This window comes from Phocoena sinus, chromosome 3, assembly GCF_008692025.1.
Source record: "Phocoena sinus isolate mPhoSin1 chromosome 3, mPhoSin1.pri, whole genome shotgun sequence".
Classification (NCBI taxonomy): domain Eukaryota; kingdom Metazoa; phylum Chordata; class Mammalia; order Artiodactyla; family Phocoenidae; genus Phocoena; species Phocoena sinus.
In genome coordinates this window covers 120,791,632-120,819,268 of record NC_045765.1, presented here as the reverse complement: position 1 = coordinate 120,819,268, position 27,637 = coordinate 120,791,632, and the positions used below count along the sequence as shown (strand labels likewise).

General features: G+C 35.2%; 1 protein-coding gene across 13 annotated transcripts in view; it reads left to right on the top strand.

Annotated features, from left to right (window-relative positions):
• The window catches only part of ERBIN (erbb2 interacting protein), a 110,679-nt gene that overhangs the window by 57,597 nt on the left and 25,445 nt on the right, over nucleotides 1–27,637 (top strand). For all 13 annotated transcript variants that reach the window (XM_032625197.1, XM_032625205.1, XM_032625206.1 and 10 more), the window contains exons 5-16: nucleotides 426–504; nucleotides 1,986–2,075; nucleotides 4,148–4,204; nucleotides 8,105–8,168; nucleotides 10,138–10,212; nucleotides 12,256–12,400; nucleotides 13,708–13,780; nucleotides 14,079–14,208; nucleotides 14,525–14,640; nucleotides 16,138–16,207; nucleotides 23,985–24,084; nucleotides 27,323–27,444. In XM_032625197.1, the coding sequence (XP_032481088.1) occupies nucleotides 426–504; nucleotides 1,986–2,075; nucleotides 4,148–4,204; nucleotides 8,105–8,168; nucleotides 10,138–10,212; nucleotides 12,256–12,400; nucleotides 13,708–13,780; nucleotides 14,079–14,208; nucleotides 14,525–14,640; nucleotides 16,138–16,207; nucleotides 23,985–24,084; nucleotides 27,323–27,444 (1,121 nt within the window). The remainder of the gene's footprint in view (nucleotides 1–425; nucleotides 505–1,985; nucleotides 2,076–4,147; nucleotides 4,205–8,104; nucleotides 8,169–10,137; nucleotides 10,213–12,255; nucleotides 12,401–13,707; nucleotides 13,781–14,078; nucleotides 14,209–14,524; nucleotides 14,641–16,137; nucleotides 16,208–23,984; nucleotides 24,085–27,322; nucleotides 27,445–27,637) is intronic.

Sequence of the window (27,637 nt, the reverse complement as noted above, 5' to 3'; positions counted from 1 at the left end):
GACTTATTTTACTGTACAGCAGAAACTGACACAACATTGTAAATCAACTATACTCCAATAAAAAATTTTTTTAAATTAATGCATCTTTTTATGTGAAAAAACAAAGAATGCTTAATTGTTCTGAATTTTGTGTCCTTAATACCACATAGAGAAGGCACTGATTTTCAGAAGAGCTGGGAGAAGGAAAGGAAGGCAAAACTAAACAAGATAATTAGCAGTAGTCATAAAGAGGCAAAAGAACGAAGAGAAATTGTTGTGCAGATGATTCTGTTCGTTTGACGTTGGTGTTGTCAATTTATCAAGAATCTGCTCAGTTGGTAAATTTTGAATCTGAAAAGTGTACATTAATTATTAATATCATTATGATTTTTTCCTTTGTAATAGATTCTTTTCACTTGATCATTGATTATTTGTTCATTTTCTAGGAATACAGGAGTTTCCAGAAAATATAAAAAATTGTAAAGTTTTGACAGTTGTGGAGGCCAGTGTAAATCCTATTTCCAAGTGAGTTCTTCTCTGTTGAATTAAAAGTTACCTTTGTGAATAAAGCAAGTATGATATAGTAGAATATTACTTTCTACATTTTAATGAACAGTTAATACCAATCTGAAATCTGCACAAAATTTTAGTTAGATTAAAAAGGAGCCTTTTAATTACTCTTTCTAACTCCATATATTACAGAGGTAAATTTGACGTCCATACAGATAAGGCACGTGCTTTTCCCCAAGTCTCACAGATAGTAAATGTCAGAAATGAGACTAGAATCCAGGTCTCCTAGCTCAATGTTACTTGAACAATATAAAAATGTCTTCACCTGCAAATCCAATGTATGTGGCACACTCAAACTTTTGAAATGAATAAAAGAAACCAAAGGGTCAAAAAGGTAAAAACAACAAAAAAAGGGAAAAGCCATGTGATTGGTTGTACTATATACCAGAGGTCACATATATTCTTTTATGATGGTAATGGCTTTAAGCAGAATGCTTTCTTAGCACCAAAGCTGTTAAATTTTGCAAAAATGGAATGATGAAGCAAAAGGTGAATAGTGTGAACCATAGCTTAGTATAGCTAAGTTGAAAGTTGAAACCAGCTTTCACATATTACAGTATTGTATTTAACGAGTTTTTCCAAACATAGGGAAACATGTAAAGGACAAACATGTAAAGATGATGTTTTACCTTCATCTGAAATTTTTGCTGTAGCATCAAGTTCTAGATTTGTAATTTCTTTTGTAAGCCAGAGGAAATAAAAGTAAAGCTACTTATAGGCTCTTATATGATCTTAAATGTCATTCAGCTTTTAATGTTATTTCTTTCCATTTGGTCATTATAAAATTATACAATCTTTATTTGATTTTTTTAGGGACCAAATATTGAAATTGAAAATAATCTAAACCAGTGTTTCTCAAATAGGGACTGTTTTGCTCTTATGGCTATTTGGTAAATTCTAGAGACATTTTTTGGTTTTCACAACTTGTGGTGGTGGAGAGTGCTGCTGGCTTCTAGTGGGTCAGAGGCTAGGGTTGCTGTTAAACATCCTACAGTGCAGAAGACAGCCTCCTGACAGCACAGAATTATCCAGCCCCAAAAGTCAATACTGTCAAATTTTAGAATTCTTTGTCTAGTTCTTTGGATTGGTGTTAGATAAGGTGAATTTCAAGAGTGTCTGCTGATATATCGTAGTCATGGCCTGAATACATTTCTGTGTGTTGTGGCTCATTCATAGTTGACTGTTAAGTGCAGATTTTATCTTATTGAGACAAATATTGCCTCACTTCCTTTTAAAAAATGATGAAGGTGTAAACATTGAAACAGGTAAGTTATTATAAAAGACAAATCTCAATTTGAGGATCACTCATAAAAGTGAAGAGGTGACTGTTATCTGTTAAGAACATGTGTTGGTTAGACAGTTTCTTAGACAGATTTTAATAAGAAACTAAAATTCTGTATATGAATTAAATTTAAATTCTGGTTTATTTTACATAGGCTTCCTGATGGATTTTCTCAGCTGTTAAACCTAACCCAGTTATATCTGAATGACGCTTTCCTTGAGTTCTTGCCAGCTAATTTTGGCAGGTAAATTAGTTTCTTCTAAAACCTTCTCTTGTTAGCTCTTGTAAAGTTCACAAAACTACAGGTTGCTTTAGTAATACTATTAATTACAGTTTCATAGGCTCTTCTTTTGTAATTATTTCCAAGCATTGTAGTTTTTATAGTTTCTTTAGAACTTGTTGTTTTGTCTTGGAATTTATTTTCCCAAGTAGAAATAAGCAGTGAAAATTTAAAAGAAAAATGTAATTTAACACTTGGTTTTAAAGTATGTAAAAATAGGGAGTTTATTTAAATCGGGATAATTTTTGCATATTTGAGATAGAATGCACTTAGCACTTACACATTTTTAAAAATGATCTAATTATTGGTTTATCTGTCTTCACTGGAATCAAAGTTCTGGAGAAAAGAAAAATGTGTTTCTGGGGTCCACCCCATTGCTCCCTGCTTGAATTTAGACCGATTCTTGTCATACTGTAGTCCCTGAGTAATTTTTCTAGTGGAAAAATGAATCAGTAAATGAACAATAGGTATCAAATTATTATTGTGTTTAGATTAATTGCTAGAGAAAATGCTATCCAAATACATGTTAATATGGTAGTCATCTTTTTGTCTTGAAGACAAATACCATATGATCTCACTTGTATGTGAAATCTTAAAAAACCCACCAAAACCCCAAGCTCATAGATAACAGAGAAAAGATTGGTGGTTGCCAGAGGTGAGGGGGCGGGGGTGGGCAAAATGGGTGAAGGTGGTCAAAAGGTACAAACTTCCAGTTATAAAATAAATAAATCATGGGGATGTAATGTACAGCATGGTGACTATAGTTAACCATATTGTATTGTGTGGTATTTGAAAGTCTCTAAGAGAATAGATCTTAAAAGTTCTCATCTCAAGAAAAAAAAAATTTTGTAACTGTGTATAGTGACAGATGTTAACTAGACTTTTTGTGGTGACCATTTCACAATACAGTTGACCCTGGAACAATGCATGGATTAGGGGTGCTGATCTTCCACACAGTCAAAAATCCACATATAACTTATAGTTGGCCCTCCATATCTGTAGTTCCTTAGTATCCAAGGTTCCAAATCCACAGATTGAACCAACCACAGATCGTGTGGTACCATAGTATTTACTGTTGAAAAAAATCTGTGTATAAGTGGATTCGCACAGTTCAAACCCATGTTGTTCAAGGGTCAGCTATGGGCTGGCTTTAGCTCAAGCGGTTACTCGGTCCCATTGGACTTTTGATGCCTATGTTGTTCAAGGGTCAACTGTACATACAAATATCGAATCATTATTGTGTACACCTGAAACTAACAATGTTGTTTGTCAATTGTATTTCAAAAAAGAAAAAAGAATTCTGTCCTATGGGAACCACATTATAGTGCTTTATATATTTACATATATACACGTATGTATGTATGCACACACATATATGTATATACACAAATGTGTATGTATGTGTATACATATATGCATGTTGTGTACTTGTCAGATTTCTGTATCTGGTATTTGGATCACTTTTTAAAATTGAAATGTATTTGACATGTAACACTGTGTAAGTTTAAAGTATACAGCCTGCTGACTTCATACGTTGTATGTTGTAATATGATTGCTGTTGTAGCATTAGTGAGCACCTCTGGACCAGTTCATCTGCTCATTTATCCTCTAATTTTATTGGAATGTGCGTCACTGAAGTGCCAGAGGATTTTCTCCTTTTCCATGTCCCCTTGTGTTTCTTTATTTTTCTCTCTCAGAGCTCAACCCTAGAGTTAAATTATTGTTCTCTAATCTACTAATGACTAATAATCTGGGGAGGTTTTTTTCAGAAAAATGCATGAAATTCGTTAGGATGGATATTGGGGCAGTTATTTTGTGCTTTGGATATGTCAAGAAGTGTTTATCCCCCCCCCCATTAATTCTGAGGAGCAAAAATAGTCTTTTCTTCCTTTATATTTCTGTGTAATTTTTAATACAATATTCTGCACGTTGTAATTACACAATAAATATTGGTTCCTTTAAAATTTTAGAGGATTGCATTAATTTGTTAAATTCTTTATCTTTGTTATACATGCGTGATTTATTTTGTTTTGCAGATTAACTAAACTTCAGATATTAGAACTTAGAGAAAACCAGTTGAAAATGTTGCCAAAGTAAGTAAACGTGCTATCCTTTGTGAAATTTAGTTTAGAATTTTAAATTCTTAAATCCTTAGAGAAATATTAACTTTTTAATATCTAAAATGTGAGTGCAAATTATTTTAAAAGACTGACATTTGTGGTCTTTGTATATTAATTAGTGGTGTTCAATATAAAAATCTGTATATCTGTTGGTATTTAATAGTGATTTCATAGCTCTCTGGAACTCAGTCTTGTGTGACAAAAGTCAGAATAATAAGTATGTAAAGCCCACCTGAGTCCCAAATTAAGATCCCCGTTTCTATACTAGAGCTCCTACATAGTACTCATTAGAGAGACTCATAAGGTCTTCATGTAAAGTCTGGTAACTCTTTTTAAGTTTTCAGAACTTGTTTGGTTTTAGTCTGTTGTAAATTGGAAATGGGATGGAGGGCCCCCTACTGGTAAGCTAACATCAAGAGGAGATGGCAGTCCAAGAGCAAATAAGATAAAACTAAAACAGATATACAAACTCAGAATGCACTGGTCTATGTCCATTTATTGAAGAAACGTCTTAAAACACCCTGATTCACTGGTCCATTTTTACAGTTTAGGTAATGGCAAACTACAGACTGGTTAAATCTGTCCCAGAGACTACTTTTTGTAAATAGTTTCACCAGAACCACATTCATTCATTTACTTAGTCTGTGGCTGCTTTTGCTCTACAGTGGTAGAGTCAAGTAGTTGTGACAGAGACTTTATGCAAACCCTAAAATATCTGACCCTTACAGAAAACTTCTCAGACTCCTGTTGTAGTTTATTTGTCAAGAGTTGTCACTTCTTAATAGAAGCATCTTCAGTTCTCCAGGAGTTAGTTGTTCTGTTTACTCAACTTCTGTAGCATCTTACTAATATCTGTTATGACATTTACCACATTAGCCTAATTTTTAAAATACATTTTACTCTTATCTTACCTGGCCAGCATATTCCCACTGGCACATGTACTTGGTCCGTCCTCCTCCCCACCCCCACCCCCCCATGAATGTAAGGCTTTGAGGGCAAGGAGCATATCTGGTTTTGATTCCCAAAAGACTGGATTGATTAGAGTTTATGGTGATGGTTGTGAGTATAAAGTGGGAATTATCCATATTGAAATTCAAAAAGGTTTAAATTTTTACAGATTTGGTATTGGCATTGATGACTCCTTAGCTCAGAACTTGACTGCTAAGAGATTTGAATAAACAAGGTGTAAATTGTTTACTAAAACATCTAAGCCTACAATTAATATGGTGTCTCTGATATCATAGGTAATTCACTTATTTTAACTCCTTCTATTTTAAGTCTTTATTTAACTTCAGATTGGGCTCTCAGTGTATTTGCAAATATAATTCTTTACTGCTTTCTTTTTAAGACATGATTAAAATATTTGAGGCCTCACAAACTGTAAAGAGGCCACAGTTTTACGTGTTAGGAAAGTCATGTGCATTCAGGTTATATGAGTGGACCTTTTTATGATCCAAGATTAGACAGTGGGAAAGCTGTTTTAAATACGCAGTTAAATGAAATTTAATACCGTCTTAATACTGGAGAGCACAGTACAAAGAACACAAAGAATGTATATTTTTCCTCTGAGACAGAAGAGAAGGTAAAAATGAGTTAAATACAAAGGAATTTTAGAGACAAACAGGATGAAATTTGAGGGATATTGTTTTTACTTTCTCCGTGAAGTAGGAAGCTGGATCTTAAATGAATAGACGTAAAAATGAAATGAAAAGATGAAATTTTGTGTCTTAGATTTTTCAGGTGTATGAGTAGGACCAGAGTTGCCAGTGTTATAGCTACAGCAAGTTGTGATGGAGATGCTTTTAGAATTTAACAATGTATTTCCTCTTTTTTATTACATATCTGTGTCATTCACATTTTCCTAAATCAGTTTTAAAACTTAAATTTCTAACGATATTGTTTGTAATTGAATTTTCTAGTGCACTGCTTTTCTTTTCTTTTCTTTTCTTTTTTTTTTTGCGGTACGCGGGCCTCTCACTGTTGTGGCCTCTCCCGTTGCGGAGCACAGGCTCCGGACGTGCAGGCTCAGAGGCCATGGCTCACGGGCCTAGCCGCTCCGCGGCATGTGGGATCCTCCCGGACCGGGGCACGAACCCGTGTCCCCTGCATCAGCAGGCGGACTCTCAACCACTGTGCCACCAGGGAAGCCTTGCACTGCTTTTCTTTTTGTACCCTTTTTAAAAAATAAGTTACCCTTGTTGATATAAAGTATTTAATTGCTGCATGTGAATTTTCTGTTATCTTGTCATTATAAAAATACTGAATTAAGAAAAATAAGACCATGTTTTCTTCTTTCAATCTTACCCCCTCCTCACAGCCCTCTTTACCTTTCTCAGACGTCGACCTGGTATAGTATTATGGACATAGAAGTTAGTATCTAATCTTTCTTGAGAAAGATCCTGGAAACACCTTTTTGCTTTGTTATAAAGCAAATTGGAACTAATTTACAGGTTTTCAGGACAAAGACAGATATGAGTAAGGGAGGTAGAATTATAGTACCTCGTAGAACCTGAGAATAGGCACTCAGTAAATCAGAGTTAAATAAAACAGCTTTGAGAAAAATTGGTGTTGGGAGATGAATTAAATTAGTATTGATAGAATGGCATATTTTAAATGGAAGGGTTAGGGAAAATTAGCTTTCTCTAATGGTAGGTCAGTAACATAATTACATTACAATTATGATATGTATTCTTATTTTTTTTCACTAAAAACCCAGATAAATTTAATCAAGTTTTATTTTAATTATTATTACTAATTTGTTGAATTTCAAGAGAAGATAAAAATAATCTGTGTTCTTGTGTCATAATTTAAGGAGTCTGTTGGTGTTTAATGGTGTTAATTTCCTAATTAACATTGATATATTGATAATATGATGATTGCATTTTGCCATAATTTTGTCATATCCTAAAAAAAATTTAACGTGTTCCTATGGAGTTCCCTGGTGGTCTAGTGGTTAGGATTCAGTGCTTTCACTGCTGTGGCCCAGGTTCAATCCCTGGTTGGGGAACTCCCGCAAGCCATGCGGCACTGCCCAAAAAATTTTTTTAATTAAAAATTAGAAAAAAAAATGTAGTTCCTTATCTGGGTAGCTGGTAGCACCTCAACCTATTAAATAATAGGTTTTTCTAAAAATAATATGTGTTTGAATTAATTAGAAATTAGTTTAGTTTAAAAAGTGCCTTCATTGAAGGAGCTATAAAAATACAACTTAGTTTATTTCATCATGAAATCAGTTTGTACATTCTTCAAGTTTCTGTCGTTGCAGAGATATGTTGGTATTAAGTTGGAAGTTAAAAATGGTATATTGTAGTTTAATTTAAAATAAATGCAGTCTATGAATTATATTTGTGATTCATGTAAAACTTTATTTTGATTTGTATTGAATTTAATTTGAAAATGTGGGGAACAATGTAATATTTACTGTTCTTGGAATTTTGAATGTTAATTTTCAGTTAATTATCTTAAAGTTTTACAAATATATCACCAGTCTTGAAAAATGGTAATTCATATGAAGCTGCCAAACAATCTAATCATTAGTTAATTTATACTATCTGAAAATTTATTTTGTGGAAAAAATGGAAAATCAGTTACTCGTATTCTGGACTGGGGGTTTAAATTTACTGCAATTACTTCTTAAGAATAGAAATAACCTGATGAGAAGGCAAAATTAGAGAATAATTGATAACTTATTTCATTTTATTTAGAAATTAAATATGACTTTTTTCCTTAGAAAATTATTTTTATTTTATCAACATTTGAAAGCTGGTATGTTATTAGATAATACATAAGAATATTTTACATTATAAATTTTAAAAGATTCCATGTAATTGATATTTTTGTATACTTAATTCTTTATTAATCCATTGTGCATAGAACCATGAATAGACTGACCCAGCTGGAAAGACTGGATTTGGGAAGTAATGAATTCACAGAAGTGGTAAGTTCTCACCAACCTCACTATCTATAAGTCTTCATTTGATCAAGAGCAAAATGTGAAAGTTAATGTGTTTATTTCTCTGCATTTGTAAAGTATAAAATTGGGTAAAGATATTACATATATTTTAGGGAGACAAGATATGAAAATTTTTAACAGGGAAAATTAAACAGATAACATCTGAAAGGAGTGAGGGTAAAAATGTAAAATTAATGAGAAACCCATAGAAAAGGTATTTAAAAGTTTTTAGGCCCAGGAAGTAGAAACTTTGAAAGATTATAAGGGAAAAAGTTTCACCAGACTAGAATGCATCAGGAAGAGTACTTGTGAGTCAAAAATAACTCCATGGGAGTATTGCTTAGGAATTTACTCAGTGATAAAGTACTTCTCTATAATTTTACTTAATAGCTAAAAGGAAAACATTGAGTGAAACAACTATTATTTTTGAGTTGGTAATGAGACCTCAGGATCGTGTTTTTGCTTTGTATGCAAAGGAGTATGATGCTAAATCAAAAAGGAAAGAAGTATGTAAGCAGTTTTTTGTCTTCAGTCATTGCTCCAAGAGAACACAGAAAAATAAGCTAGATATTCTTTTGAAGAGGAATTCATTAACAATATCATCATCATTAAAATGTTTACGTTATGTTTACAAGCTCGTTTTTTTAAATTGCTGTTAAGTTACAAATGATAGTCTTAAGAACAAGAATTTCTCAGCACCACCAGCTGCATGATTGCCCTTTGGATACTGTATTGTACATTTGCTCACTAAATAGACAGCTTTTCAGCTGAAGTCACTGGAGGAGCATGGTGGTTTTGGGTATCACATGTTTTTTTCTAAAATATGCTATTTTATATTCTTTATTATATTTTAATTGAAGCTGGTATATGATGACTTTTACTCTGTGTTGTAGAAGTTTTTACGCCTTGTGAAAAAATGAATATTCTTTGCTTCCTAAATTATCTAACTGTTGTACATTTTCTCAATATTTGTCTTATATGTGTTAATCTATTTCCATATTAACTATTTGAAAATTCTAAATTATTTATTTTATGAATCAGAGCATCATACAGAATCATTAATTTTTGTACCATTTCCATCTTCCAACATTACACATTTAAAAAAAAATTACTGTTAGAATTGTAACAGGTAAAGCACAGAAAGAGATTTCTTTTAATACAATTTAAACCTAGAATTCTTACCTATACTTAATGTTAACAGTAAATCCGAATGACATGCCTTTTATGTATTACTCATGTTATTATGGTGATTAGATATGATGACACTCCATGCCATCATACTGTCAATGATTGGATACAGGTTTGTGGGATGACAGAAATACCTTCAAATGATGCATTCAGAAGAGCCTCCAAGGGTGAATACCTAAGAGCAAATTTTGCCTGAATACCAGAGTCCACTACATCTTTTTAATTTTTTGGTCCTCAACGTCATGTTATGAACAGTATTCTACCATGTAATTGCAGGAAGCTGAAAATAACACAATACGCTTATCATATGATTATGCCTTGGTTTACTTACCTTTCGCTTATTATTGGACTTTTAGGATGTATATTGCCTTATTTTTTCCTCCCTCTAGGTCATCAGAGAGTATCTTTTTTTTTTTTTAAGAGTCCCTAAAAGTCTACATCTTTTTACAGATAATGATTGAGAGTATCTTTTTATTGTATTCTTGAAAGTAATGGGTCTTGTTTTATTTATTAATTGTATAAATACTTGAGCCTGTTATGTAATCAAAAGCTTAAAGGAGTTTTCTGTAATCTGTTATGGAATATCTATTGAGTAATATTTGTGTAATAGCTATAATATAGTGGAAAGGCTTGAGTCTTGGCTCTGCTTTTTTTTTCCCTCATTTTTTAAAGTGAAACTTATTAGAAATTCCCAGGGGAGCTTCTTTTGCCAAATAAATATATTCAAGTAAATTAATATATTTCCCCCTCCCCCCAACCTAAATAGCCTGAAGTACTTGAGCAGCTAAGTGGATTGAAAGAATTTTGGATGGATGGTAATAGACTGACTTTTATTCCAGGGGTACGTATATCAAATTTTAAAGACTTTCCTTATTGCTGTCTATCCTTTGCATTTTTATGAATTATACATTTTCAAATAAGTTTTAATTAGTTTAAAAATGATTACTTAATTCTTAATACTGTTAGATAGAAACAAATTACTTTTTTTAAGTTGTCAACACGTTCCTTTTTTTTTTTTTTACAATGTTGTATTAGTTTCAGGTATACAGTAAAGTGAGTCAGTTATACCTATATGTATATCCACTCTTTTTTAGATTCTTTTCCCATATAGGTCATTACAGAGCATTGAATAGAGTTCCCTGTGCTAATCAGTAGGCCCTTACATGATATTCGTCTTTCTCTGTATTAGTTCACTGAATGTGACAATCTCTAGGTCCATCCATGTTGCTGCAAATGCCATTGTTTCATTCCTTTTTATGGCTGAGTAATATTCCATTGTATATATGTACCACATTTTCTTTATCCATTCCTCTGTTGATGGACATTTAGGTTGCTTCCATGTCTTGGCTATTGTAAATAGTGCTGCAGTGAACATTGGGGTGCACGTATCTTTTTTTTTATAAATTTATTTATTTGGCTGCGTTGGGTCTTTGCTGCTGCACGCGTGCTTTCTCTAGCCGTGGCAAGCGGAGGCGACTCTTTGTTGTGGTGTGTGGGCTTCTCATTGCAGTGGCTTCTCTTGTTGCAGAGCACAGGCTCTAGAGGCACGTGGGCTCCAGTACTTGTGGCACGTGGGCTCTAGAGCACAGGCTCAGTAGTTGCGGCACATAGGGCTTAGTTACTGTGCGGCACGTGGGATCTTCCCGGACCAGGGCTCGAACCCATGTCCCCTGCATTGGCAGGCGGGTTCTTAACCACTGTGCCACCAGGGAAATCCCCATGTATCTTTTTGAATTATGGTTTTCTCTGGATATATGCCCAGGAGTGGGATTGCTGGATCTATACCATAGTTATAGAGCTAAATATGGTAGTTCTATATTTAGTTTTTTAAGCAACCTCCATACTGTTCTCCATAATGGTTGTACCAATTTACATTCCCACAACAGTGTAGGAGGGTTCCCTTTTCTCCACACCCTCTCCAGCATTTATTGTTTAGATTTTTTGATGATGGCCATTCTGACCAGTTTTGTAGAATCAAAACCGGTTTTGTAGAAATGGCTTTGCACAATCAAAATTGTAGTTTTCATTTGCATTTCTCTAATAATTAGTGATGTTGAGCATCTTTTCATGTGCTTTTTGGTCATTTGTATGTCTTCTTTGGAGAAATGTCCATTTAGATCTTCCGCCCATTTTTTGATTGGGTTTGTCAACACATTCTTGATTAAAATTTTTAAATTTCTGTAATAAATTTTTGTAAAACACAGTTGACCCATGAACAACTCAGGGGTTGGGGGCACTGACCCTCTGTGCAGTCAAAAATCTGTGTATAACTTATAGTCAGCCCTCCCTATCCAAGATTCCTTCATTGTTATGGGATTCCTCCTCTGGATCTGCGGTTCTACATCCACAGATTGAACCAACCACAAATAGTATGGTATTGTAGTATTTACTGTTGAAAAACATCCATGTGTAAATAGATTTGTGAAGTTCAAACCTGTGTTGTTAAGGGTCAACTGTCACTCTCTTTTAATGCCATGGAGTGTGTCCTTCCCAGCGGTTGCAGTTGACTTTATATCTTATTTCATTTTGCCCAGGGAATTGTTGAAGTAAGCTATTTTCCATGTAGTTTCTTAGCAGCTGACATTGTGTTCATTCTCAGAACTAAAGCCATACGAATCCCCATATTTGCTCTTCCCCTTTCAAATGATGGGCAGCTAAGTTCCCAAAGAAAAGTATATGTCTGTTGTCACTCTGCTGGGCTAACATTAGTAGGAGCTCTTAGCTTTATTACTGAATACTTTACTAATAGCATTAAAAAAATTATGAATCCTCTCATATAAATATTTAATTTTAAATTATAACTTGGCATTAGATTTATTATCTAAACTTTTCACCACTTACTGTTGATGGAGTCATTAGATTTCCTTTTTTTTTTTACTTACAGTTTATCGGTAGCTTGAAACAGCTCACATATTTAGATGTTTCTAAAAATAATATTGAAATGGTTGAAGAAGGAATTTCAGCATGTGAAAACCTTCAAGACCTCCTATTATCAAGCAATTCACTTCAACAACTGCCTGAGACTGTTGGTTTGTATTGCTCTCTAAATCATGTAATTAATGTTTGCTAATATAAAATATGAGAAACTTAATGCCGTAGTTTGATTCAGACCTTCCATATATCAAATTTTATTTGTTATGAGATAGTTTTACTGTTCTCTGAAGTCATAGATCTTATTTGAATTTTTTTCTGATGCGATCAGTTATACAATTTACTCTTTTGTTGACATTACTGTTTTTCTTTACTTTAAGGAAATGTCATTTTTATCACTGCAGTAAAGTTTAAATTCTTTAAAAGAGTTTAATTTACCCAAATTTGGTTTAACTCTTGATCGTGGCCATTATCTAGTAACTTTTTTCAATCTTAACTACATTTTAGACTCACAAGAAGACAGCCAGATAAGCAAAATCCTGCAAAAATCTATGCAGTTAACCCTTGAACAATGATGGTTAGGGGACCAACCCTCTGCACAGTGGGAAAATCTCATATAATGTATAGTTGCACCTTTGTATCTGCATTCATTTCCTCCCTGTCCATGGTTCTGCATCCATGTATTCAACCAACTGTGGGTCATGTAGTACTGTAGTATTTACTATTGAAAAAAATCTGCATGTAAGTGGATCCGTGCACTTAAAACCTGTGTTGTTCAAGGGTCAGCTGTGTTTGTGTAATTGTGTGTCTGATGATGCATCAAGGAAATTGAATTATCTTAAAGAACCAAAAACTTAAATTTTGGCATCTTCATGTTGTTTAAATATAAAAATCAGAATTATTTTTACATATTTTTCAATTGAATTACATAACTGTTTTAGCTCAGGTTTCATTTTGCAAGCTCTACCATAATTTATTCAACACTTTTAATTTTAAATTAAACTCCATTTTTATTGTTTTAGTATTTAGTATATGTACAATATATAGAATAGTTTGTTATACACTTAAGAAAACTATGGTCATAGTACCACTTCTTTAATCCATTGATACCATAAGTTTGTATTGTGTATCTTCACTGTGCCATCATGGCATTGTTTTAAGGAGCATGGCTACCACAGTTAGCAAAGGGAGACAAAAAGTACATCTTTTATGAAGCTTACATTTTAGTGAGGGTTAAATCGATAAATATACACTACTGTTAAGAGGTAGTATGTATGTGAAAATTGTAAATACAGGGTGAGGGAATAGAGAGTTGGTGGGGTTGGGATGGTATGTTTTTTAGATATGTTGGTTTTTAAAAGTTCTTTATGATTCATGTCAAATGTAATATGTGCTCACATTGACTGTTGGTTGACTTGATTCTAGTTCAAGATGGAAAATTGTATATTATTTCTTCCCTCAATAGGTTCATTGAAGAATGTAACAACTCTTAAAATAGATGAAAATCAGTTAATGTATCTGCCAGACTCTATAGGAGGGTAAGATTTTTGTGTATTAATAGAACTAGAAGATTTTTCTTTCGGTTCAGCATGCCATATATTGTTTTCAGATAATTGTTAACACCTAAAGGAGATTCCAAAAACATTTAAATAAGCAGTTGGTTGCAGGTTGGGTTTATTTATAATGAAGGCAGGCTGATTTTTTTACAGGTGAACTGTAGAAGTAGATTTTCTCTACGTTTGTTAAAGTCAAGTTCAAATGGTCATATGTTCTTAAGTTTTGAATGATATACAGGAAATCTTTTGTTAAAATATGTGCTTTCTTTTTTAATTAAAGGTTAGTGTCAATAGAAGAACTGGATTGTAGCTTCAATGAACTTGAAGCTTTGCCTTCATCTATTGGGCAGCTTACTAATATAAGAACATTTGCTGCAGATCATAATTACTTACAACAGTTACCCCCAGAGGTACTGTATTTAAAATTTATTTTGAATTTTTATATTTCTAATTATTAATTATAGCTATCCAGTGTGGTTTTCTTTATTTTCAGAAATAATTTTGTAACTAAGTTATTTATTTTCTGAATAATAATTAGCTATATTGATTTTCAAGAGATACCTAAATACTTTTCTTCATATATGGAAGTTAATAATTGAAAAGGGAAAATATAATTCCTTTTATAAATGAGAAGAGTATTTTTTATAACTTTTGAAAATGATACTTTACTTAATGTCTGTTAAGCAGTAGGCGAAGTTTTGATCCACAAGTCTGTTTCTCTTTCAGATTGGAAGCTGGAAAAATATAACTGTGCTGTTTCTCCATTCCAATAAACTTGAGACACTTCCAGAGGAAATGGGTGATATGCAAAAATTAAAAGTCATTAATTTGAGTGACAATAGGTTTGTAACAATGTAATTCATCATTTGGTTTGTAGAAGACATCTATTGGATGAAATTAAAATTTCATTATATGTGTTAGAAAATCTAATGCATGTTTTTCTTTTCATATATATTTTTTGGTTTTTTGTGTAGAATTTTCATTTGAAAGAATGATTTAATTTTACCTGATGTTAATTATTGTACTGTGGTTATTTGTCACAGTTCATTTTATGTTGACTTTAGCTATATAGTCTTAATTATCTCCTTATAGTAGCCATTTTTATTTCTAAAGTCAGATCTTCACCTTAATACTGCTGTTGAACAAAGCAGCTTTTAATCTAATCTACTCCTTGTATTAATCTGGGCAAAGGTGTGATTAGACACCCACTCAAATAATTTTGGACAACACAGCCAAGGTATAGAGCAAAATAGATCACAAACTGGAACAGTGTTTAAGTTAACAGATTGTCCATAATTTTTTCTGATGTAAAGATACTAATAGTGATAAAAGAACATTGTAATGGCATTTTTACATTTTGCTTTTGTAGTATCTTACAAAGTATTCAAAACAGCCCTATAAAATAATAAATGGGTATTCCCATTTTATGGAGGAGAAAATTAAGACTCAGATTTAAGGTGATTCAGATAGCTTGTAAGATAGAGCTTTAATGTAAACTCAGTTTTCTGACTAGTTAGGGTATTTAGACTGTTCCATTTTATTTAAGAAGAACTACTGTCCCTGCCCCTCCTTTTAAATTATTAATTATAGCTATCCAGTGTGGTTGAAAATTAAATCATTAAAATTAAATCCCTTTTAAAATTAAATCCTTGTTTCAGCCCATACTTTGTCCCCTAAAACTAGATCCCTAAGTTCCAGCACCCTAGGTTTCTAGAGACCTAGATTCCCTAGGTTCCTTGAAAGTTAGGCATAGAATAGATAGACATAAGACAGAAGGTTTAAGTAGGGTGCTGTTCCAATTTAGCATTCTACTGAGTATTGCTATTACTTTGTTTTTACTCATTATAGTGTTAAAATAGTCTTCTTGAGTATGAAAGTGCTGGGTCACAATGAAATAAAAAGAGTGCAGTATTTATAACAAGCTCTTACTCAGAGTGGTTCCTATAACGGTTTGTTCTCTGTAAAGGCAAGTAAAACATCCAAAGCAATTTTATGAGATATTGTTTAATTTGTCCTTGCCTTTGCAGTAAGGTAGGGATAGTTGCTAGTTTTTCTTAGCAGATAATTTTTTTTGAGGTTATTAGATTATCCATTTTTCCCCCAGTAAAATTGATTCAATTGAAGAATTATATTTTTAAAATTAATTCTTATAAAACTGAATAGTATTTTGTCTTATATCCTGTTCAAAGACCTATACTGGGTTTTCTCCTGAATTAAATGTTTTTCTCCTATTTTCATATGCAATAATATAACATTGTTTAGAAGACCATTAGATCTAGCTCTCATTTTAACATTTCTCATTTTTAAAGTTTAATTTTTGTTTGTATTTTTTCCCACAGATTAAAAAATTTGCCCTTTAGCTTTACAAAGCTACAGCAATTGACTGCTATGTGGCTCTCAGATAATCAGGTAGACATTCTGATTTTGTAAATTGATAGAATTCCAGTTATTCTATATGATTATGCATTCTAATTTACTTAGGATTATTTAACAGCAGTTCTAATCTGGTACACATGTAAAGACACATGTATAAGGAAAATACTGGAAAATACTTAGATACAGATAATTTTTTGTGAAATATGTGTAGATTCATGAACGGTAAGTCCTTTGGGGCTTGTCTAACTTCTATATCTGTAAAAAGATAGATTAGGACAGAATTCTCCCTAACTTTTTAACATTTTTATAGAGACTCTCTGTGGCTTATATCTGTATAAATTTGATTGTTATGCTTCTAATCAAGCACTTTGACAAACCTTGAAGAAGTATTTCTAAGGAATTTAGACTTGTTCCTTGGACTTCCCTTTGACAAATTTATTGAAAGCTTACAGTAGGACATGAACTGCTCTGGGAGCTGGAGTTATACTGATGAAGCAAATAGAATCTTCTTACATTCTCATTGAGTTTACATTCTCATGGGAGACAGAGACAAATAAGTAACTACATAATAGTGTTTCAGAACTACAGAGAAAAATAAAGTTTGATAGGCATTGGAACAACCCTGCTATTGGAACCCTGATAGCAGGGTTGGAGTAAACATCCTATTTTAGATAGAGTGATTTAGGAAGTATCTGTCTGAAGAAGGGAACAGTAAAGCAGATACTCAAATGAAATTGAGAGTGAGCCATGCTGGGACTTCCCTCATGGCGCTAAGGTTAAGAATCTGCCTGCCAATGCAGGGGTACACGGGTTTGAGCCCTGATCCAGGAAGATCCCATATGCTGTGGAGCGACTAAGCCCGTGCACCACAACTACTGAGCAACTAAGCCCATGCACTCTAGAGCCCGTGAGCCACAACTACTGAGCCCACACGCCTAGAGCCCGTGCTCTGCAACAAAGAGAAGCCACCGCAATGAGAAGCCTCCACACCGCGACGAAGAGTAGTCCCCACTCATCGCAGTTAGAGAAAGCCCACGTGCAGCAACGAAGACCCAACGCAGCCAAAAATAAATAAAATAAATTTATTTAAAAAATAAAATAACTTACAGCTCCTTTCAAAAAAAAAAAAAGAGTAATAGGATTAAAGAAAGGGGAAGAGTGTTCTGGTTAGAAGGAATATCATGAGCCTAAGCACTTATTAGTGAAGCAGTGTAGTATATTCAGTACCTCTACAAGTGGTTTTATAACTAGAGCATAACTTGTGAGATGGAAGAGTGGGATGTGAGGCCACAGAGGTGGACACAGATCAGGTCATGGAGGATCACATATGCCATACAAAGGAACTCACATTATATTTCAAGGATGGCAAATAGATTTTTTAAATCTTGCATGTCAACTTTGATAAATTATGATTTTTTTAATGGATTCTAAGGTCATATTCAGGTTCAGTGGAAAATTGTTATGATTAGGGTGACTAATTTATTGTCTATTTTAGGACACTTGTTAGTGAAAGGGGCCTCTTTGATAAGTGTCAGAATAGCAGGTGTAAAATGGGAATGTCCCAGGCAACCTGGATGTTTGGTCATATTGTCATGGTCAATTATTCATATATGTTATCAGTTTAAGAGAAGTGGTCCTGGGATTACATGTCAACCCTACTACAGGAGATAAGAAAGCTGTGTAACATATGAGCAGGCAAGTGGCATGATCAGACTGATACATTAGAAAGGCTTTGCAGGCTGCATTATGAAAGATGGATTTAGCAGGAGGTGGTGCCAAGCGGGAAGGCCAGAGAAGACCTATTGGAGGGCATTGCCATACTCAAGGCAACAGAAAGTGTTGGCTGAAGTAGAGTAATGATAACAGGGCCCAGGAAAATACTGTCTATTTAGGGCATAACTTAAAAGGTCACATCAGTGGAACATGTGAGGAATGCATGTATGTGAGAAGAAAGTAAAAGCAAAGATGAGCCTCAGAGATGTGGCTTGAGTGACTAGGTGGATATTGTTACCATAACCAAGATAGAGAACCACAAGAGAAAGAAATCTGTTTATGGGAAGATGTGAAGTTCTGGTTAGGTTTATTGAGTTTGAAGTACCTTTGGTGTATCCAGGTAGGCACGCATAGAACAGTTCAGGTGGCCTTGGACCACCCCCATCCCCACCTGCACCCACACCCATCGCCTTGATTTAGGCTGTGGTTTCTGTGCTCTTGGTTTTTCCACTTTTAAAATTTTTAACCTCCAGGCGTTCTCAAAATTGCTCCTGAAGGCATGATTTTTCCCCAGTATTATTATAGATATATTCCTTTCATTTGTAAAATGTATTTAAAAGACTTGTAGCATGAGATGTGTGTTCAGTCCATCTTAATCACTTTTTCTTGAAAGTGGTTTCATAGCTTTTTATTATTTTGTCAAAAGGGGTTATTGTCAGATTATATTTTTAAATGTTACGGATGGATTAATCCTGAGGAATACTAACATTTAAGTGGCAGGCGGGTTAATAGGCTTAGAAAGAGTGGCCATACCTCTATGGCTGCTCTTTACAAGGAAAACTATATGATGGTGTTTTTACGTTAAGGGTGAAGCAACTGGCCTAAAGGAAGGAGTTGCAACAGGATGAATGCCAATGAGAGGTTCATTCAAATGAAGTCTGAAAAATATCCATTATATTTTGGCAAGTTATACCTATCTTGCCAACTTATCTTGACTATAGCTAATGCAGTTTTAGAAGTATATGTCAAATGCCAGATTGAAGTAGTTTAAGGAATAAATAAATGAGAGAATGGAGACATATGAATGTTGATTAGTCTTTTAAGAAGATTGGATAAGAAAGAACAGGAGTGGAACATGAAATTGGTAGCTAGGCACAAGATAAGAGCATGTTTATAGGTTGTTGGAAAGAGACTCTATGGAAAATGAGATTAAGGATATTAGAGAGTGATGGATAACTGGAATGGAAGCTGATGGAATCAAAAGCTCTGGCAGGGATTCTTAACGTTCTTGGAGGGATCTTGGGTATGAAGTTTGTGAGAGGGAGGGCTAATAATCTACACGGTAAAACTCTTAGAATGTAGCAGTTTCCAAACTCTTAGCAGTTCCTTTTTTTTTTTTGCAGTACACGGGCCTCTCACTCTTGTGGCCTCTCCCGTTGCGGAGCACAGGCTCCGGACGTGCAGGCTCAGCAGCCATGGCTCACGGGCCCAGCCGCTCCGCGGCATGTGGGTTCTTCCCGGACCGGGGCACAAACCCGTGTCCCCTGCATCAGCAGGCGGACTCTCAACCACTGCGCCACCAGGGAAGCCCTTAGCAGTTCTTGAATCCTATTTTTATTTAAAAAAATTTTTTTTGACAATAATATCTTCTTCAGAATACAATTTAGGAACTTTAGAAGAATTTTCAAGCAACATTGGGAGTCCGTTGAAGTTTGTTACCATAGACTTATTGTTAGTACTAATTTGCTCAGTTGTGTGATACAGAGAAAGCACACAATTAGAATAATTATGGGTTGCAGCTTTGCCAACCCAGGTGCAAGAGAAGGACAATGCAGCAAGGTCTTGATAATTGGCAGGAAACTGGTCATAATGAGATATGGTCAGATATGAAAAGAGAAGCAAAGACAGGAAAGAATGATGGTGATAAAGTAAAAAGTTCAAGAGAGTGGCAGTCTTGGTGGGGTTGATGAGCACGTCTTTTTTTTTTTTTTTTTTTGCGGTACACGGGCCTCTCACTGTTGTGGCCTCTCCCGTTGCGGAGCACAGGCTCCAGACGCGCAGGCTCAGCGGCCATGGCTCACGGGCCCATGTGGGATCTTCCCAGACCAGGGCACGAACCCGTGTCCCCTGCTTCAGCAGGCGGACTCTCAACCACTGTGCCACCAGGGAAGCCCGATGAGCAAGTCTTGTAGGAGCAATGAAGTGAGAGATCTTCATGGTGTCTATGTTACCATGCTCTGCTGGTTGTCCTTTCAACTGACCACGCCTTAGTTCCCTTTTCAGGAATTTTTTTTCTGCCAGTATCTTACATGTCGGTGCCCCTCGTGGTGCTCTAGGCTCTGCTTTAGTTACTTTCCGTATACTTTCCTCTGGGAAAGATGCAGTTACTGACTGTATCATCATTATTCCTAACAACTGTCTTCGGCCCAGTTCTCTTTCCTGAACTTCACACTCACTGTCTACTTAACATTGCCCCCCTAGATGTCTCAAATTCAACCAACCTAAAACTGAACATTTCACCTTCTCCAAATCTTTTTCTTTTCCCGGGTTCCCTAGATCAATAAAAAGTACTTGCTGGAGACAGAGGCCTGGGAATGTAATTCTTAACTACTGTTTCTCCCTGTACTTCAGTACAGTGAATCACCAAGCTCTGTTTAGTCTTAGCTCTTAAATATATCAGATGTTTTTGTGCTTTGCTTTATTCCTGCTTCGCCTTCCCTTAAATACAGTCCACCATCATCTTTCAGTTAGACCTGCACTGTCCAATACAGTAGACATGGTCATGTGACTAGGTCATGTGACATGGTCATGTGACTAGTCCAAAATATACACTGAATTTTCTATACTAAATATGAACAAAGAATGTAAAATCACAACAATTTTTATTATCGATTACACATTAAAATGACAATATTTTGAATATATAAGTTTAAATACATTATCAAAATTAATTTAATCTCTTTTTACCTTTTAGAAACATGTGGCTACCAGAAAATTGTAAATTATCTATGGTTCTCATTTTTGTCTCACATTATATCTCTATTGGACAGTGTTCACTTAGACTATTGAGGTAGCTTCCTGATAGGTCTCTGCCTCGGGTGTTGCCACAGCCCCTATCTCTTTTTTTTTTTTTTTTTTTTTGCGGTACGCGGGCCTCTCACTGTTGTGGCCTCTCCCATTGCGGAGCACAGGCGCTTCGGACGCGCAGGCTCAGCGGCCATGGCTCACGGGCCCAGCCGCTCCGCGGCATGTGGGACCTTCCCGGACCGGGGCACAAACCCGCGTCCCCTGCATCGGCAGGCGGACTCCCAACCACTGCGCCACCAGGGAAGCCCCACAGCCCCTATCTCTTATCACCCTGTTTCCATTCAGAACCACACTGCAACTCAAGTGATCCTTTAATCTTGTTCTAGCATTACCTGCTTAAAATGCCTGCTCATCCTCTAGCTTCACTTCCTCCCCATACGTCTTTATTCTCATTTCCTCAAGTGAGTTCTGCTCTCTTGGAACATGCATCCTCCCCCTTCTTACCTGGTTAATGTGCTCATCCTCATCTAGGAAGGCGTTCTTTCAGGAATGCTTTCCTCATGGCTCAAGATTTTGGTAAGCAAATACCTCCTGCTTTGTGTTCTCTTAGCACCTTATACCCTCCCTATCTAGTTCTTACATTGTATTGTAATTTATTTTACTATCACTATCCCTCCTCTCATATATTGTAAGCTCTACAGAATCAGTAAAGATGGTTTGCTCGCCAGTCTATACCCAGTGCCTGTCATAGTGCTTTGCATATAGGAGGCACTTAGCAAACACTTGCTGAATGAGTGAATTTATATTTCAGAGAAATAACATTAATAGGTTATATTGTAGGAATTATGGCAAGGGAGTAGAATGAATATCTAAAATGAAATAGTAATAAAGATCGTTGGAGTTAAGTATTTAGGGAATGGAGATGCTCGGTAAATAGTTCTCAGTCTCTTTCTGCCTTTGCACTCGATAAATAACAGATGATTAGTTTTCATATAACACCTTTATTGAAATATAAATCACGTTCTCTACAATTTACCTATTTTAAAGTGCATAATTCAGTGGTTTTTAATATATTTATGAGAGTTGTGCAACCATTACCACAGTTAATTTTAGAACTTTTTCAGGGGTGTGATTAGTATTTAAAAGCTTCCCAGATCATTCTTTTTTTTTTTTTTTTTTTGCGGCACGCGGGCCTCTCACTGTTGTGGCCTCTCCCGTTGTGGAGCACAGGCTCAGCGGCCATGGCTCACGAGCCCAGCCGCTCTGCAGCATGTGGGATCTTCCCAGACCGGGACACGAACCCGTGTCCTCTGCATCGGCAGGCGGACTCTCAACCACTGCGCCACCAGCCATTCTTTTTTTTTTTAAAGAAACATAGAATTTACCATTCTTTTTTTAAAATTTATTTATTTATTTATTTATTAAATTAATTAATTAATTAATTTTGGCCGTGCCACATGGCATGCAGGATCATAGTTCCCCAACTATCCCTGGATCCAGGTTCTAGGGATTGAACCTGGAGCCCTAACCACTGGACTGCCAGGGAATTCCCCTTCCCAGATAATTTTTGTTTTTTTTAACTTTTATATTTACCTATGTAGTTATATTTAGTGATGTTCTTTTTTTTTTTCTTTTTTTTTTTTTTTTTGGCTATGCCGCCTGACTTGCAGGATCTCAGTTCCCCGACTAGAGATTGAACCCAGGCCATGGCAGTGAAAGCCCGGCATCCTAACCACTAGGCCACCAGGGAACTCCCTCCCAGATTATTGTGTCTATCTAAGTAGACTTCTTTCCTCATTCCAACCCATTCCTCATCTACTGAGAAATCACTGGGCTAAAAGTATGGTTATGTCATCTACATTTTATATCTGTGGAATTAACCCATTACTGTGGAAAGATTTGGCATAAAAGAGTCAGAAATAGTTGGATACTATCAGGAGGTCAGTGGATATTAGGAAAGGAGCTAGAATGGTTGGGGCAGGGTTTGATCTCCCTCAAAAGAAGAGGTGTTTATAATTGAGAGAGGAGTAATGATCTCATAGCATTTGTAAACACTAACTCTACCGCCTGAACTAGAGTTTAATGAGGTGTGGGAGAAGAAGCAACCTGTATCTGAGAAGGCTTCAGGGAAGTGCTGTCCTTGGGAAAGGAGTAGATCTACCATTTTCATTATCTGAGGAGGTCAAGGAAAGTTTTCAGTGAAGATGTTTGAGATGCAGGGCAGTATCTCTACTGTAGAAGAAGGATAGGGGCACAGAGAAAATGTTTGAGTGGGAGTAAGATTATAGTATGGCATTAACTAGCTGCACGGTTTTCACAAGAGTAAGTCCAAAGAATTAATTGATAGGGTGGCAGGTGAGGGGAGGATTTGGTAGTTCCTGCTTGTCTGGAGTTAGCCGAGGCTTGGATTGGTAGGATGTTAGGTCAGTAGGCTGGCAAAAAAGTATGAGTTATATTAAGAAGTAAATTGAAAACAATAACCAGTTAGGAAAAGAGTCGTAAGGAAAAATGAGGTCCAAAATGATTGGGTTTTCTAGTTCTGCCACTTAGTAACTTGTATCTTTAATGGAGAAAGGAGACACAGGGCAGAAAAGAGGTTACAACTTAGTGTTTAAGTACTCTGTTTTCAGCTAAAATAAACCTGCAGATAACTAGACTAAACCTTCTAAATCATTTCTACAAAAGCATCTTCCCAAAGGGGAATACTAGAAGGGGCAAAATAATATAAAATGGAAAGGCTTAGTTTTTGGCGTTATTAAAATCACTATGATAAGTAATTATTGGACTGTGGATGTACTTAATATATGAGAACTTTTAAAACTGTATTGGTGATCAGTGATAATTGCAATACAGTATGAGTTTGCTTTGTATTAAAAGCTAAATTTTATTTTTTAGATTTGTATATTGTTTCAAATCTTAAAGTTTTATTATGTATGTTAAAAACATTTTTGGGGGTAACCTACACATTGATACTTTATAGAAAAAATGGTGAGTACTTATTCAGAGGTATTGCTGGATATGTATTTGCTTTAGGATTATTGAAAACTAAACATTTATTTTCTTTCCCTAGTCCAAACCCCTGATACCTCTTCAAAAAGAGACTGATTCAGAGACCCAGAAAATGGTGCTTACTAACTACATGTTCCCTCAGCAACCAAGGACTGAGGATGGTAGGAATTTAAGAATCTCTTTTCTTTTAAAAAACAAATACAAATTACAGCAAAGGTGTAAAGTGAATTTTAAGTCTCAAAGACTTTTACTAATTTGAAGAAAATTTGGAGAATTGGTTAATGAAGTTCTCTGAAAATGGGAAAAAGAGGCAATATCTCAGCATTATAGATAGTTGAATTTAGAGGTATGTGTATACCATATGTTTCCTTAAATGACTCCTTTGATTTTGTTAGATGCATTTTAGTGTGGGAGAGGCTTCAACAGGAAATATAAGTTTATAATATTCTGAGTCCTTTTAGAGTTCATGTGTTTTTTAAAGTATTTCACTATGGGTATTATAAGGAGAGCACTGTAAGTAGTATACTTATAATACTGAATCAGAAACTACATTTGGTATGGTCAGGCAGGTGAATTTCCTTTCAACTGCAAGAAAAGCTTTTTCCTTTATCACAGTGTCTCTAAGAAATAGATGAGTCAAAACAATGTCCTTGAGGCGGAATTTTTTAATACTTCGAAAGATGCTTCACATTTAGTTCATTCCATTTTTATTACCACCTATGTGCCAGGCATTGTGTTAGATCTAGGTTTTTGGTCTTTGTTGTTGTTCTTGGCCATGCCACATGGCATGTGGGATCTTAGCTCCCCGACCAGGGATCACACCTGCACCCCCTGCATTGGGAGTGTGGAGTCTTAACCACTGGACTGCCAGGGAAGTCTCAGATCTGAGTATTTAAGATCTTAAATCCTTGCTTTCAAGAAGCTTATGATGTAAGAGGGGGATAATTATGAGTAAATTTGAAAGAAAGGCATGGTATCTTGAGCCTGGTTAGAAGAATCAGTCTTAAACAGGAAAAAGGCGAAGTATGGATCCACCTAACAATAAATTTATAACTGAGGGGAGCAATATCAGTCTGATAGTTTTCATTGCATTTATTTTCTCAGTGAAGTCAAAGAGAAAATTGCCTCTAAAGACTGGGGGAAGGGCATTTGAGGGAAGTGGTAGTGATTTGGAGTGGCAGAGCAGACTGACTTAGAATAAATAGAATTCCTGAGCAGCATTGAAGATGGAGCAAGGAAGAGGGAATACCATAAATTTGCAGTGGTTCTAAGCAACAAGGTTATGTCATTTTTCTCTGGTTAAATTCCAGGGCAAAGAAGGTAGGTGATTGAAGTACCACGTTACAGACTTATTGCATAGGTATGAAAAGGGGGCAAGAAAGGTGAGAATGGTGGAAATAATATATCATGAAATCTAAGGTGAATAGAGAAGGAAATAAAACCTAGAGTGCTTTTACAGGAAGAAAAAGAAATGAGGTTAAGGAACTTGATGTTTACCAGCAATAATAAGGAAGTGAATGATTTAGAAGGACAAGTGTAGTGGTCAGGGAGGTGGAAAAGTATTACAGAAGCTAAGGTCTTGAGTATTACTGTGATTGTGAATCACATGGGTGAAATGCAGATGGACATTGGAATTGAGGGCATCGAGGAATTATGAAATTATAGGGTTGAGGTGGGTTCATCGCACATTTTCATCGTTCAGGATTTTGGCAGGTCGTAGGTAGAGAGAAACACTCTAGGCAAATACTAGAGTCCTCAATGAATATGCCAGTGTGATCAGATCTAGTGGCATCTGAAATGCAGAAAAAGTGATGTTACTACCTGATGCCCTGAATCGCAAAAGATGGGAGATTTACACTAAAGGGTAGAAAGTGTAGGTGACCAGAAGTTGACAGGAGTGAGAGGCATGGTAAAAGTTTTCTTTGGGGTTCTGAAAAAATTCTGGTGTAAAATTGCTTTGATGTAATCTAAAACTCTTAGAGATTTCTGGGCTAGGCTGGTGGAGTCTTAACCCCCATCCCCACCCCCAGTACATAATGAACAGTATTGGGATTTGGAAGATTATTTCCGAATGCCAAACCTTGAATGAAATAATTTATATATTACCATGTTACTTTTTGTAGGAAACTGAGGGAACTGCACAAAATCACATATCTATAGTGTTTTAATTGTTAGATTCTCTTCAGGAATCCTGGTAACAAAAAAGCCTGAGGCGGGAGGAGAAATCTTCTCAATCCTGGAAATAGACTTTGTTGGAAACTGTTGACTCTGCTTGCCTTTCCAAGTATACCACAAAAAGTATGTCAATAGGGTTTCCCAGGAGTTTGAACCACGTTGGACAAACAAACAAGAGCAAACACTCTAATTCATTTAATATTAAGCAGCAACACAAAGCAATTAAATTTTTGAGTCAAGTAATGAAAACAAAGAAGAAGGTGCATCTCAAAGCTTTATTCCTGTTGTTAGTATTTGGTTTCATGGCATTCTTACTTTGGATATGAGATTAAAGAAGGTTAAGAAGCCCAAAATAAGGGCTAAAAATAAATGATAATTATGGCTAGTTTTGCATAAATAATCAAACTGACCATATTTGGGTAGTCCAGGAATTTCAGTTTTTATATTAACTAATTTTAGGTGCTTTTAATCCCTTTTGTTGTTTTCTTCTAATGGGCAGAAAATAAGTTGTGATTTTATTTTGTACTACACAAACTTCTATAAGGTGATATATAATAGTCAGGTGGATTAATTTTTTAAGCTTTTTTTAGTTGCCTAATAAGCAAGAAGTTGTGACAGTTGTCACATCTTTAATATTAATATCAGATAGCAGGATATGTAGGTATTGAGTTTATGTTAAATTTTCAATTTTCCTTAGTTTTGATAGAGAATATCTTGTAATTACTTTATTTACGTAGTAAAGCTATATATAATGTTTCATGCAAAGATGTACTTACATGCCATCGGAGTAGTCATTTTTTACCAAAATATTTCCCTCTTTCTGACTTAACACCCCTCCCCCAGTACATAATGAACAATGTTGGAATTAGGAAGGTTTCTGAATGCCAGAACCTGGATGAAATAATTTATATATTACCATGTTACTTTTTGTAGGGAACTGCACATAATCACATATCTATAGTGTCTTAATTGTTATATTCTCTTCAGGGATCCTTCTGGTAACAAAACAAGACAAATCAGCTTTAAGGAAGAAAAGATATGTCATTGATACTGTGAAGAAATGTTGGAAACACAGCCTAGTTGTTAGTGTAGCATTTATAGCTGCTGACATTGACCGGTCTTGATTTATCTTAATGAACATACCTCATAAAGAAAATTATGAGCAAGTAATAGTTTTTCATAATTATAGTAAAATACAGTGGGGTTTTGTTTGTTTTTCTCTAGTTATGTTCATATCAGATAATGAAAGTTTTAATCCTTCATTGTGGGAGGAACAGAGAAAACAGCGGGCTCAAGTGGCATTTGAATGTGATGAAGACAAAGATGAAAGGGAAGCACCTCCTAGAGTGAGTCTATTCTTTTTTCCTTCAAATTTTGAACAGGTCTGCTGATATTTATTGGGTACTATATAGCTAATCTGTGCTATTTTGCCCTCAAGGCACTTGAAATTTTATTAATCCAATACATTTATCATGTGAAAGTATTCGAGAACAATATAAAATTATGCAATTAAAAGCCAAATTTCATAGTGTGTATAAA